The sequence below is a fragment of the Mustelus asterias genome, unplaced genomic scaffold (assembly GCF_964213995.1).
Source record: "Mustelus asterias unplaced genomic scaffold, sMusAst1.hap1.1 HAP1_SCAFFOLD_35, whole genome shotgun sequence".
Taxonomy (NCBI): Eukaryota; Metazoa; Chordata; class Chondrichthyes; order Carcharhiniformes; family Triakidae; genus Mustelus; species Mustelus asterias.
This window is the reverse complement of record NW_027590117.1, coordinates 1556547-1571132: the sequence shown is the minus strand read 5'-3', so window position 1 is coordinate 1571132 and position 14586 is coordinate 1556547. Positions and strand designations below refer to the sequence as shown.

Below are 14586 nucleotides of genomic sequence, written 5' to 3'. Positions count from 1 at the left end.
TCGACTCTATGTGAAGGCAGGATATTGTTGTTAGTGACTGAGTGCACACAATCTGTATCTTCATCTGATCAAATAGAATTCAGCTTGTGAACAATATCATCATTTCAACCAGTTCTGGGTTAAATCAGGCACTGCTCTGATTGGCTGCAGCCCCCTGAATCTGGGGAGCAGCACTGGCCTCAGAGGCTTTTACAGTTACTGAGCCGGGAAACTCCAACAAATCCCTGAGAATCCACAGCACAGAGCGAGAGGAAAGCCTGTCCTGGGAGCTGTCAATCTGAGACACAGTTTGACCCTGTCAATGTGCAGATGTGAACCTGCTCCTTCCATTCCCAAACTGTTATAACCAAGAATACAGAACGCCCAGTAGTGACCAGCTTGTTGCAATGTGTTTGAATGAACATGATGTGATATCATCGAAGCAGCATTTTGAAATATTCATTCAATGTATTCTGATTATTTAATGCTCTGTGTGCATTCTTATGCCATTGCATAAGAATCTTCCTCTGACATGAGACCGTGTTTTGCCTTTGTGCCTTGATGCTGCTTTAAAAAAACATGTTCATGTTGTGAATTTTCTCATCGAACCACAGGAAGAATTATAGAAAAATAACAGCACAGAAGGAAGCCATTGAACCTATCCTGCCATGCCAGTCCAAGGACACAGCAAGAAATCTCACAACACCAGGTTAAAGTCCAACAGGTTTATTTTTTTTAATACTTTTCCAATTCAATCAAATCAAATCCAATTCAGAGTCTCAACAAGTTGAGACATTTCAGATCCAGGCTGACAAGACAGGGCGAGCGACCAAACCACCCTGTCCTGGGCCTGATCTACATGAGCCAAGCTGATTGGAGAAGGGGGAGGTTCCTCCTCCAAGACCTGAGCTCATTTGCATCTTAGCCAAAAGGCCGAGATGCCGCTTTTAAAAATTGCTTCATATGAAACATATGAAGCCTGTAACCTAATGACCTCGACCAAGTGCGGCCGACCATGGGCTGCCGTCCATACACTTGATCTTAGCCAAAAGGCCGAGGTTTATTTGGTAGCAAAAGCCACTAGTTTCAGAGCGCTTGCAGCTCCTTCATCAGGTGAGTGGGAGTTCTGTTCACGAACAGGGCATATAAAGACACAAATTCAATTTACAAAATAATATGTCCTTTCCAAACCCATCTTCCTGCACCCAGCCCGGAGCCATGCAGCTGAATATCCAAATAATGGCGAGCCTTCTTCGAGTCAGTGGCTGCCCTGTAGCAGCGGAGTAAACATTTCAAATCACACCCGCTGCGAGCAGGGCTCGAACCTGCGCGGGGAAACCCCATTGGATTTCTCAACGCCTTAACCACTCGGCCATCGCAGCTGCTTATTTGTTGTTGTGTTGTAACCGACTTAGCAACGTTCACAGACCTTTATCAGGCACCGGAATGATGCAGAGCACAGCGTGTGAGCTGAAATTTGTTCGTCTCCTTTTAATTTGTATCTTTGTCTCTGATCCAGAACTCATTCACTAGTTCAGAGACTTGTTGTTCTTTTTCAGAAACCTTTCATTAAAATCAAGTTGAACCCGAATTCTGCATCCGAAAAATAAAACGAAAACATTAAGTCCACTTTATTTCATTGCAGTCAAATGTTGCGTTTAAACCACATGAGGGCGCTGACATTACCAATGCGATGGCTGGGAATCGAACCCGGGTCAACCTGCTTGTAAGGCAGCTATGCTCACCACTATACCACCATCGCTCGCTCCCCTCATGTAACTGTTATTTTCATTAGTTACAATTACAAAACTACCTTAGCTTCTGATTTCAGCCGACAGAAGGTCTGTCCTTGGGACATTTTTTTTTACCTGAACTTGGCTTGTCTCATTTTTCTGGACAGTTTTAGCCACCTTTTTGCGATTGCTTCTGACTGATAACTCTGATTAGATTTGCGGCCTGTTCTTTCATTTGAACAAAGTTTCCACTGAACGGAAATTGAAGCTGGATTTTATGTCAGAAACACATGGATGATGAGAATATTTGCTGATTTTTTTTAGAACTTTCCCCCTTCTGTTCTGACCAGAGATAGCTAATTAAATAAGTCAACACTCTGAAGGTCAGGAACTGACCCTTGGTCAAATGCTCGCACAGTCACCACAACACCACCTGGCTCTGTCACCCCCTCTGTATTTATCGAACGAAGCAATGAAGTGGCAGAGAAATCACAGCTGAGAGAATTCTGTAACCGACATTCCCGTTCTGGGAGTTTTACACTTTCCGATAGATCGGGGTGAGCAGGGTCGCCCAATCAGAAAGCAGATCCTTGGGACATGGAATTTGATTAATATCATGTTTTGCAATCATGTTAATCGGTAAGGACCATGTTGATGTAATTTCACTCCAATCTGTGAAGGTTTGTTTGAATCGTGGCCTTGTTGCACAACTTGCGTTCAGCCAGGAGATGGCAGCAGGGAACAATAATTTGGATTTGCTGTTTGTGTCAATAAATCTCGTCACAGAGGTTCACAGCATGGAAAAACGCCCTTCGGCACAACATGTCCATGCCGCCCAAATTTTACCATTAAGTTCGTCCCTATTGCCCGTGTTTGGTCCATATCCCTCTATATCCATCTTACCCATGTAATTCCTTTTAAAAGACAAAATTGTACCCGTCTCTACTCCCTCTGGCAACTCGTTCCACACACCACTCTCTGCGTGAAATAAATTGCCCTTCTGGACCCTTTTGTATCCCTCCCCTCTCATCTTAAACCGATGTTCTCCAGTTTTAGACTCCCTTATTGCGGGAAAAAGCTGTTGACTATCTACCTTATCTATTTCCTCATTATGATATAGGCCTCTTTATATCACCTCGAGGTCTCCTGCGCTCCAGGGGAAAAAAAGTTCCAGTCTATCAAGCCCCTCCTTATAACTCAAACCATCAAATCCTGGTGGCATCCTAATAAATCTTTTCTGCACTCTTTCTAGTTTATTGATATCCTTCCGATAATAGGGTGACCAGAACTCTACACAGTATTCCAAGTGTGGCCTTATGAATGTCTTGTACAATTTCACAAGATGTCCCAACCCCCGTGTTCAATGTTCTGACCACTGAAACCAAGCATGTCAAATGCCTTCTTCACCACCCTGTCCACATGTGACTCTACTTTCAAGGAGTTATGAACCTGTACCCCGAGATCTCTTTGTTTTATAACTTAGCCCAACGTCTTACCATGAACTGAATAGGTCCTGCCGTGGTTTAATCCACCAAAATACATCACCTTACATTTATCTAAATCAACTTCCATCTGTCGTTCATCGGCCCACTGACTCAATTGATCAAGATCCCACTGCAATCCGAGGTAACCTTCTTCACTGTCCACTCTGCCACCAATCTTGGTGTCGTTTGCAAACATACTAACCATGCCTCCTAAAAAATGACGGGGTAGGATGAGTGACTTTGCGGATGGCATATAGATTGGCTGGGTGGTGAAAGGGAGGCTGAGTTTCTTAGTCTGCAAGAAGATATAGACAGGATAGTCAAACGGGCAGATAAGTGGCAGATGGAATTTAACCCCGAAAGATGTGAGGTAACACACTTTGGAAGGAATAATTTGGCAAGGAAGTATTCAATGAAGGGCATGGCACTTGGAAGTTCTGTGGAATAAAGGGACATTGGCGTGTTTGTCCATAATCTCTGAAGGTAGAAGGGTATGTTAGTAGGATGGTGAAAAAAAAACATATGGGGCACTTGCCTTTAACAATCGGGGCATCGATTGCAATAAAATGTCATGTTGGAATTGCATAGAACTTTGGTGAGGCCACAGCTAGAGTACTGTGTGCAGTTTTGGTCGCCACAAGGTAGCAAGGATGTGATTGCACTGGAGGGGATGCAGAGGAAATTCACCATGATGCTGTCTGGGATGGAACATGTAAGTTATGAAGGGAGATTGGGGAGGCTTGGATTGTTTTCTTTAGAGCAGAGAATACTGAGGGGGGACCTGATCGAGGTGTACAAAATTATGAGGGCATCGACAGAGTGGACAGGAAGCAGCTGTTCCCCTTGGTTGAAGGGTCAGTAAAAAGAGGACATAGGTTCAATGTGAGGGGCAGGAAGTTTAGGGTGGATGTGCGGAAAAACATTTTTACCCAAGGGTAGTGACGGTCGGGAATGCGCTGCCTTGGAGGATGATAGAGGCAAGTTGCCTCACATCCTTTAAAAGTATGTGTTCAGCAATTGGCATATCATAACATTCAGGTCCATGGGTCAAGTGCTGGTAGATGCGATTCGATTGGAGGTCAGATGCTTCTTCCGTGTCAGAGCAGACTCGATGGGCCGAAGAGCCTCTTCTGTACTGTATGATTCTTTTATTCTCTAAAAAAATTCACCACGAACCGGATCAATGTCAGCCATATTCCTTGCCAGTTCTCAGACAGGCACTGATTGGTTCGAAGTTTGTTTCATCTTTCAGGGTCCAGCTCAATTAAATAAATGTATTTCTTATGTTCTGTGTGTCATTTATAAAAACCTTCCTCTGACATGAGACCTTGTTTTGTCCTTGTGCCCCTGTTGATGCCTTTGTCACTCTGCTCATGCTTTGATTTTCCTCATGGCACCTTAGAAAGAGTAAGAGTTTAAACAACACCAGGTTAAAGTCCAACAAGTTTAAAGATCTGGTTGGCTGTAGGGATTCACATTCTAATCAGTATTCTGTAACTTGATTTTGGCATCTCTGTGCCCTGTTTGAGAGCACATTTCCACTCCATCTGACAAAGGAGCAGCGCTCCGAAAGCTAATGGTATTTGCTACCAAATAAACCTGTTGGACTTTAACCTGGTGTTGTTAAAACTCTTACTGTGTTCACCCCAGTCCAACGCCGGCATCTCCACATTATGACCTTAGAAAGAACCAGAGAAATGTAACAGCACCGAAGGAACCCATTCGGCCTATCTTGTCCTTGCCAGACTGAGGACACTCAAGTGTCCTTTCCAAGCTCACCTTCCTGTTATGTAGCTGAAAGCATGCTGGAGATCCAAAGAATTCATTCCAAAAAAATAGGATTTGCAATTCTGTGGCTGCCTAAAGCAAACATTTCCAATCACACTTGCTGCCAGCAGGGTTCGAATCTGAACGGAGAAACCCCATTGGGTTTCAAATCCAACGCCTTAACCACGCAGCCACGGCAGCTGCTTCTTTAAAGAATGAAAGCAAATCACTGCGGATGCTGGAATCTGAAACCAAAAGAGAAAATGCTGGAAAATCTCAGCAAGTCTGGCAGCATCTGTAAGGAGAGAAAAGAGCTGATGCTTCGAGTCCAGACGATCCATTGTCAAAGCTTTGACAAAGAGTCATCTGGACTCGAAATGTCAGCTCTTTTCTTTCTTTACAGATGCTGTCAGACCTGCTGAGATTTTCCAGTATTTTATCTTTTGGCAGCTCTTATTTGTCTGAATAATGTAACCACCTCAGTAACGTTCACATTAACTTCATCAGGCACCAGGATTGCGCAGCACACAGTGTGGGAGCTGAAATTTGTTCTTCTACTTTTACTTTGTGTCTGGCTGAAATTTGTTCTTCTACTTTTACTTTGTGTCTGGCTGAAAATTCATTTATTCGGTCAGAGACTTGTTTTTCTCTTCCAATATTTTTCATCAAAAAAGAATTATGTCCGAACAAAAAATGAAAAAGCTATCTGCATTTTATTTCATTCTTGTCAAATGTTTCGTTTGCCCTGTTTTTGTCCACTCAGTTTAAAACACAAGAGGCCACGGATAAAGTTCGAAATAAATGACCAATGCGTTGGCCAGGAATCAAACCTGGGTCATCTGCCTGGAAGGCAGCTATGCTCACCCCTATACCACCATCACTCACTCTGCTTAAACAACCGTTATTTTCATTAGTTATAATTAAGGAACTTCCTGAGTTGCTGATTTCATCAAACACCAGATGTGTCCACAGCACAGTTTGTAAATTGAACTTGGCTTGTCTCGTTTTTCTGGACAGTTTAGCCCACCTTTCGTTTTACAATTGTTTCTGACTGAGAACTCATTGATTAGTTTTGAGGCCTTTTCTTTCATTTGAACAACGTTTCAGCTGAAAGCAAATTGAATGTGGATTTTACATTAGAAACACAGCGATGATGAGAATTTTTAGTGCATTTTATTTTAGGAGTGCCCACCTACTGTTCTGACCTGCGATAGATAATTAAATGAATTACCACTGTGATGGCCAGGAACTGACCCTTGGTCAAATGTTCGCACAGTCACCACCATCACTCACCTGGCTCTGCCACCCCCTCAGTAAGAAAGTCCAGCTCTGACACTGAATCTAGTTACCTTCGGGCCCAATTGGAGGATGGTCAGAAACTGTCTGCCACTGTCAGAGACTCCATTATCAGCGATTGCGGGATTATTATTTAACTGGCTGTCACTGGTTGTTGAGGTTGTGATTTACTGTTACCTGTCAGTGCAAGAGAAACAAATAAAACAGGAAAATTGAGAGACTCCGAGAGCAGATAATTTGTCCTTCGCCCTAAAGAAACACAATCATGTCTGCAATCGCTATAATAAGTGAAAAAAAAACAGATATAATTGGCTGTTGCCGCGAATCTGGTGAACAAATGTGGCCGTACACCACATGGACTGCAGCGGTTCCAGAAGGCAGCTCACCACCACCTTCCCAAGGGCAATTAGGGATGGGCAATAAATGCTGACCCAGACAGCGACACTCACATTCCATGAATGAATTCAAAGACAATCTGCAGGGAGGGGGCTTCAGAGTGTTTAACAGTTACTGAGGTGAAAAACTCTAACGAACCCCCCGGAATACAGAGGAAAGGCGAAAAGGAGGAGAAATTCCGTCCTGGGACCTTACATTTGGTGAAAGTTTTGTCCTGTGAATGTGTAGATGTGAATATTGTGTAAGAGAGAGTGTATGAAAGGGACGGGCGGGTCAGACTAATCCAACTGTGTTTGTGTGTCTGTTCTGATCATGACATCTCCGAGTCTCTCTTGTGTAAAATAAAACAATTTTCCAATCAAAGATTCCCTTAATCCCCCTGCTGAGCCCCAAAGTTAGACTTCAAGGCAATTGTTTCGCTAAATTGAAGAATTCAGTGGAAAAGTAGAGAACATGTCAGCTATCGCGTGTGAGAGCGCGATCAGTGCAGCAGTAAAACGGGTTTCAGTGGAAAAAGGAGTACTCAGTTCGAGTGAAACTTTTTCAACAGCAAACATTCGTGTGTCAGAGACATGAAGGATGTGAGCTGGATCTCTGGTGAGGCGGAATTTCATTGCAAGGGGAGAGTTTGTGAGGAGAGAGAAACACAGAGAGGTTGGAGGAGCCGGGAGCTGACAGCAGCTTGTCTCTGCTCCGTCCGCTCTCTGCCTTTAAGTTGCTCTGTGCCGCCACCACTGGGTTCATTTCGGAGTAAGAAGTTTAACAACACCAGGTTAAAGTCCAACAGGTTTATTTGGTAGCAAAAGCCACACAAGCTTTCGAGCCTCGAAAGCTTGTGTGGCTTTTGCTACCAAATAAACCTGTTGGACTTTAACCTGGTGTTGTTAAACTTCTTACTGTGTTTACCCCAGTCCAACGCCGGCATCTCCACTTCATTTCGGATCCAGTTCTGACTCTCACACAGATTTTCCACACACTCTCGGATATGACTGAAACTGCAGCCGCCGAAACGGCTCCTCCAGCCGCTCCCGCTCAAGTGAAGTCTCCCAGGAAGAAGAAGGCGGCTCCCCGACCTGCGGCAGCCGGTCCCAAGTTGGGCGAGCAGATCCTCAATGTTGTGGCGGGATGCCGCGATCGCAAGGGGATGTCCCTGGCCGCGATAAAGAAAGCTTTGGCTGGCAGCGGAGTGGATGTGGGGAAGCGCGTCTCCCAGATCAGGTTAACGATCAAGAGGAAGGTGGAGACAGGGTCTCTGGTGCAGACAAAGGGACAGGGCGCCTCCGGCTCCTTCAAACTCGCTAAGAAGGAAAGCCCGGGGAAAATGGGAAAGAAGGTGAAGACACCAACAGCCAAGAAATCTTTAGTAAAGAAAACAGCGGCCAAGAAGGCGACAACAAAGAAAGCAGCAGCCAAGAAACCCGCAGCCAAGAAACCCGCAGCAAAGAAAACTCCAGTGAAGAAATCAACAGTGAAGAAAACAAGCAGCAAAAAGGCGGCAACTCCAAAAAAGGTGGTGAAGAAAGCAGCCCTGAAGAAAAAGTCTCCTGTGAAGAAGGTGACGGGCGGAAAGTCTGTCAAAAAAGTGACTAAATCGAAAGCCAAACCCAAAGTGAAAGCAGCAAAAGCGAAGAAAGCGTCAGGAAAGAAGTGAACAACCCGAGCAAATTGTAAAGCTCTGAACCCAAAGGCTCTTCTCAGAGCCACCCACATCTCTCAGGAAAGAGCTGATCCCGCAAGAAAATGATTCCTGTCCCGCGGCCCGGCTCATTCTTAATAGAGATCATTTCAAATTCAGACTAAAGCAAAACACAGCAGATGCTGAATTTCATTTGAATTTCACATTTGTTCAATCGCCACTTTCTCTCATAATAAAGATGTCTGTTAGATTCAGTGTGAGACAGTAACACTGGCGGCTAAACACCGCATTCCTGCCTCATTTTTAACCGAATCCCTGCAATGCAGAAGGAGGCCAATCGTCCCAGCGAGTCTGCACCGACCTCAATCCCACCCAGTCCGGATCCCCATGACCCTATTTATTGACCGGACTTACCCCCTGACACTCCGGTGCAATTTAGCATGGCCAATCAACCTGACAGGCACGTTGTTGTGCGGGAGGAAACCGGAGCACCCGGAGGGAGCCCAGGGAGAATGTGCAAACTCCACACAGACAGAGACCTCAGCCGGGAATCGAACCCAAGTGCCTGGCGCTGTGAGACGGCAATTCTTCGCCAAACATCAATGTCAGGAGTGGGATTTGAACCCACGCCTCCAGAGGAGACTGCGGCCTTAGACCGCTCGGCCATCCTGACTCCCTTAATTTTAACACAGGAGATTGCCCCAAACAGCTTCAATAAAGTGTTTGCAAACAGCGAGAAGCAGATGTGTGTGAGGGTGTTCCGGAGGAAGATTCTTGCTATAGAATCGACTGTGTTTAGGTCGGAATATTACTGTCTGGGAATTATTCCGGGACCAGGTTTAAAAACACAAAAGGACAAAGTCACGACCCGAAACGTTAACTCTGTCTCTCTCTCTCTTCACAAAAGCTGCCGGAGCTGCTGATAACTTGCAGCATTTTCTGTTTTGATTCCATATTTCAAAGCTCCGGGTTTGTGGAAACTCTTGACTGTGAAGGGCGGCTCTGGTAGTGTTTGTGTGGGGAGCTGTGTTTCGCTTCCATTGTTAATAAACGGGTTGAAATTGGCGGTTGCAGAAACTGGAGGTGGAGCTGAAAGATCAGGGGCCGTTCTGTGTGTGTGTGTCAGTCCGGCTCTCTCCTCCCTCCCGCTCTGTGTTTAATCATCACCCTGTACCTCCCCTCTCTGCTCTCACTCCGCCTTTCTCAGTCAGGTCGGGGCGGGCTGTATAAAAGGAGCCTGAAAGAGTTCCTCTCCCATATTGTGCAGTGATCTGAGTGAAGAATCATCATGTCTGGCAGAGGGAAAGGAGGCAAAGGACTGGGTAAAGGCGGCGTAAAGCGGCACCGCAAAGTGCTCCGTGATAATATCCAGGGCATCACCAAGCCAGCAATCCGCCGCCTCGCTCGCCGTGGCGGTGTCAAGCGGATCTCGGGTTTGATCTATGAGGAGACTCGCGGGGTGCTGAAGGTTTTCCTGGAGAATGTGATCAGGGATGCGGTCACCTACACTGAACACGCCAAGCGCAAGACGGTCACTGCCATGGATGTGGTGTACGCTCTGAAACGCCAGGGCCGCACTCTCTGTGGATTCGGCGGCTGAACAAATGCAACCTTCCTCCCGAACACACAACAAAGGCTCTTTTCAGAGCCACTCACCGCCTCACAGAGAGAGCAGTGACCTGGGGACGGGGGCTGGGACAGGCTGTTCAGTGGTGGAGATGAATATTTGCTTTGTTCAGGTTGAATTTAACATTTCATTTGCAGTAGGGATTGAAATTGTTTTTATTTTTAATTGGATGACCTAAATAGCTCTATCGTTTCTGCAGTTGTTGATTTTCCCCAGTTGACATGTGCCCTCAGTGAAAAACCACATCACTCCTGTTTAATCACTGTGTTTGGATAGAGTTTATAAAAGCTTTCTCTGGAATAGCGGAGTTTAGTAGCAGCAGCCGGTGAATCGTTCACTGGAACCAGTCCCAGTTGTGATGCTATTTGCCCCCAGACGGTTGTTTCCTGCACTGAAACTGACAGGCTTTGTCCTCTTTTTAGGTCAAACCAAACCAAGTAAACAAACTCAGATTAAATCAGGACAAAGTAAAAGGGGCAGCTCCCAAAAAGGAGGGGGAACAGCCCGAACAGAAATCAAAGTACAAAGGAAACTTAAAAACATCAAATTAAAATGTGATTATTGGGGTCAATAATGCACCCCAACCCCTGCGGTGCCCAGCGGGCACGGAAAGCGTCAACCTCGCCCGTGGACACCGCATGCTCCCTCTCCAGGGACACCTGGCCGCGAACGTAGCCGCGGCAGAGGGGAAGACAGTCAGGATGAACGGCCCCCACGATCGCCCGCTGCCTGGACCGGTAAATGGCGCGTTTCGCCAGGCCCAGGAGCAGGTTCACGAGGAGGTCGCAATCCCGACCCTCCCCTCTCCGCACCGGGTGTCCGTAGATCAGGAGCGTGGGACTGAAGTGCAAACAAAACATCAATAAAAGGTTCTTTAGGAAAACATAAAGGGAGTGCAGCCTAAGACACACAACATAGACATGGTCCACGGACTCCACAAGGCCACAGAAAGGGCAGTCTTCGGAGCCCGTGAACCAGTGAATCCTACGGTTGTGCGGAACTGCTGCATGCATCACCCTCCACCCCAGGTCCCCGACGTAATTGGGGGAGATCCCTCCGTAGAGGGACCTCCAGCGGGGACCTCCGCCGCCCGGCGGCAACAAGGCCCGCCAAGGTGGAGAAACTGATCAGTTTCCGCTCAATCATTCACAAACCCGCAATTCCCGCAGTTTGAGCCGCTCCAACCCCAGCCTGCTTCTGATTGGCCACCCTCTCCGCATTCGCAGCTCTGAACCAATCGCAGAGCATCGAATGTGAAGATTGAGCCAATCATTGGCTTCAACTGTCAACCGGCAGAAATTTTGAATTGGGGGAAATGCCGCCAATTTCAGCGCGGGAAAGGGAATTGAGACAAATTCTTAACTTATTAAAAATAGATTCTCAATTAATATTCTGCTGTAAGATTATTTTACAAAAGGTTTCATTTGTCCGCCACGGGAAGCAAACGGCTCTATTCAGTAATGTCAAACGGGACAAATATGAAGTCACTCTCTGGAACAAACAACAGACTCAACCCCTTTCACACCGGCTTCAGGGGGACACAGAGAAGCGACAGATTTCTGATCCTTTCCGCTGAAAGCGGCGGCGAATGTCACAAACGACAGGGGAGGGGCAATCTGAATGGGCTGGAGAGGAAAGGGACGGGGATAGAGTGGAACAGTGGGAGATTCTGGGAATGAACAGCCCAGAGAGCGGGGAAAGGGTCTAAAGCACTAAGTGGAGGGAGATGGACTTCAAATCTTCAATGTTTCTGGTAATGGTTATATTAATAAGGACGGAATAAAGTCTTCTTTGAAACAGACGGTTATTTCTTGCATCGAAAACGGCCCAATTTCTGAAAGGGGCGGTTAAGGAAACCACTGAACCAATTAGAACCTGAGTTACAGATATTAATTCCCTGGTCACAATTTGATTGAAACCTCCTGGGCCAATTCCCGCTGGGGACGTTTCCTCACAGAGTTTAAAAAGGCGGATGCAGCGCAGACTCTGTATTAACAGTCTTCGTCTCTCAGATTGTGCTGAATCCGCTCAGAAAATGGCCAGGACCAAGCAGACAGCGCGCAAATCGACCGGAGGGAAAGCTCCTCGCAAACAGCTGGCTACCAAAGCTGCCCGGAAGAGCGCTCCAGCCACGGGCGGAGTGAAGAAGCCTCATCGCGACAGACCCGGCACTGTGGCTCTGAGGGAGATCCGCCGCTACCAGAAATCCACCGAGCTGCTGATCCGCAAACTGCCCTTCCAGCGCCTGGTGCGAGAGATCGCTCAGGACTTCAAGACAGATCTGCGGTTCCAGAGCTCGGCCGTCATGGCCCTGCAGGAGGCCAGCGAGGCTTACCTGGTGGGGCTCTTTGAGGACACCAACCTGTGCGCCATCCACGCCAAGCGAGTCACCATCATGCCCAAAGACATCCAGCTAGCCCGCCGCATCCGCGGGGAACGCTTCAGCACCAAGTACAACAACGGCTCTTTTAAGAGCCACCAACTCGACAAATGAAAGAGCTGCGATCTCCTGTTAACGATTCTAGTGTTTCAATTCCCAGGACAGAATATTCCCAGGACTCCAGTACTGACACCTCTCAATGTTACAATTAACTCTCCGTTGCATTGAGGTCATTCATATCTCCAATCCTTTGATGGTTGGAGTAAAAGCGATGCCGTTAACAATTTTACCACAATTTAATTTTAAAGTAGTTTATTAAACCTGCGATCATTTCAGTTTCCGAGCAATAATTCCGCAAATCCACTTTCTCCGCACGTGTTTCGAGTAGTAGCAGCGAGAGTGTTGAAAATTGTGTCAATTAAGTTCAGAATATGAAACATGTCTCAAACAGTAACCCACTCACACAGATATAGCCATTGCAGGAACGCTTGCACATTCGCATAGACAATAATTAACACTTTTCCAGATCCAGTGACTGACTTTGTGAGAACATTCATCGGTTTTCAAAGTCAGTCACTGGATCTGGAAAAGTGTTAATTATTGTCTCTGAATGTCTATGCGACTATCACATTTTAAAGCAATTATATTGGAAATAGGATCATTTCAGTTCACTGGGATGGTTTCCCCGATAAACAGCAGCAACTTGTATGAAAATACTGTATGCGTCAATAGTACGGATTGATAGAACAAAGCGGGAAACAGCTGTACTGTGAATAGCAGTGCAGAAACTGACCGATAGACACCAGGTCGCCCTTTTTCAGATAAAGTGAGTGGCTCTGAAAAGGGCCTTTGGGTTATCAGATTAAAGAATGGTCGCTTCACTTGCTCTTCGCGGTCCCAGCGCTGCTTTTCTTGGGCAGCAGCACGGCCTGGATATTAGGCAGCACCCCGCCCTGAGCGATGGTCACCCCTCCCAGCAGCTTGTTGAGCTCCTCGTCGTTGCGGACGGCCAGCTGCAGGTGTCTGGGGATGATGCGGGTCTTCTTGTTGTCCCGGGCCGCGTTCCCGGCCAGCTCCAGGATTTCAGCGGTCAGATACTCGAGCATAGCAGCCAGATAGACCGGGGCTCCGGCACCCACACGCTCAGCATAGTTGCCCTTTCTCAGGAGCCTGTGAACACGGCCCACCGGGAACTGCAGTCCAGCCCGGGAGGAGCGAGACTTGGCCTTGGCCCGAGCTTTCCCGCCGCTCTTTCCTCTTCCAGACATTTGCACAATCTCACAAACACTTTCACAAAGAATCAGCAATTTCTCCAGCATTGACTGTTCTTATAAACTGACAGCTCCTCTGATTGGCCGCTACTCTATTCACCTTATTTGCCTATATTCTTCACCAAACAGCTCACTGGAAACAGAAGAGGGCGGGATTTCCCCACAACAACCGGCAGAAGCAGAGAATTTGTCCATTTCCAAAAGCCCGCCAATTTCATTGTGGGAAAGGAGCGAATTCAAATCAATGTCGTCATCAGTCAGAGATTTCAAATCTTTTCTATTGATTTGCTTTTATTCAGCTCTTCCCGTCACCAATCTCAGGCGCGGCTTTAACATTTTCTTTCAACGTGCTTCATTCTCCTATCGCTTTCTAACTGTCCCGGGCGGGAATCAATCCCTGTTCACAGCATTCCCAGAAGGAAAACACTCCGTTTCGTCTTCAATCAGAACCCACTCTTCTTCACAGAAAACAGGGAGCCGGATCGAATCCTCACACTGTCCTTATTCCGCTCTGTAATAATCCCACTCCGGAATGTTACCCTGCGGTGAATTACTGCGAATAAAATGATGAATCAATGAACATTTCAGGAATTGAGAGAAGGGACCGTTACCGCGAAAAACAGCCGCTAATTTCGGAGCTGTGAAAATAACAGAATAATAACAGTTTTCAGCACAAAGTGAAGGCAGCTGAGTGAATTCTGGGTCAGTGTTTGGATTGCAGGACAGGAGACACAAACGAAAGTTTAAAAGATAATTTATTAGTCACAAGTAGGCTTACATTTAACACTGCAATTAAATTACTGTGAAAATCCATCAGTCGCCACACTCCGACGCCTGTTCGGGTACACTGAGGGAGAATTTAGCATTCAGCCAACTTGCACATCTTTAGACTGTGGGAGAAAACAGGAGCACTTTCCTCTTTCAGAAGAGGAAAGAGGCAGAGGATGGATGTACTGGTCTGGAAACCCAGAGACCTGGGTTCAAATCCCAATGGGGTGGATTCCTAATGGGGCAAAT

General features: G+C 46.6%; 4 protein-coding genes and 1 non-coding gene across 5 annotated transcripts in view; 3 read left to right on the top strand and 2 right to left on the bottom strand.

Moving 5' to 3' along the window:
• Positions 1 to 14586, bottom strand: part of LOC144482281 (uncharacterized) — a 319714-nt gene that overhangs the window by 285491 nt on the left and 19637 nt on the right. The gene's annotated exons all lie outside the window — the stretch shown is intronic.
• On the bottom strand, positions 1669 to 1741 carry trnav-uac (transfer RNA valine (anticodon UAC)). Its single transcript has one exon. It is a non-coding gene; the product is annotated as a tRNA-Val (tRNA).
• LOC144482225 (histone H1-like) lies at positions 7641 to 8306 on the top strand. Its single transcript, XM_078201420.1, has one exon. It carries the CDS (start codon positions 7641 to 7643, stop codon positions 8304 to 8306), a length of 666 nt encoding a protein of 221 aa, XP_078057546.1.
• Positions 9580 to 9891, top strand: LOC144482231 (histone H4-like). The gene has a single exon (XM_078201425.1). The coding sequence runs from the start codon at positions 9580 to 9582 to the stop codon at positions 9889 to 9891; it is 312 nt and encodes a 103-aa protein (XP_078057551.1).
• On the top strand, positions 11954 to 12412 carry LOC144482230 (histone H3-like). Its single transcript, XM_078201424.1, has one exon. It carries the CDS (start codon positions 11954 to 11956, stop codon positions 12410 to 12412), a length of 459 nt encoding a protein of 152 aa, XP_078057550.1.

Excerpts from the sequence above, each read along its gene's own strand:
- LOC144482231 (XM_078201425.1), top strand. The coding sequence starts at position 9,580 with ATGTCTGGCAGAGGGAAAGGAGGCAAAGGACTGGGTAAAGGCGGCGTA.
- LOC144482225 (XM_078201420.1), top strand. The coding sequence starts at position 7,641 with ATGACTGAAACTGCAGCCGCCGAAACGGCTCCTCCAGCCGCTCCCGCT.
- LOC144482230 (XM_078201424.1), top strand. The coding sequence starts at position 11,954 with ATGGCCAGGACCAAGCAGACAGCGCGCAAATCGACCGGAGGGAAAGCT.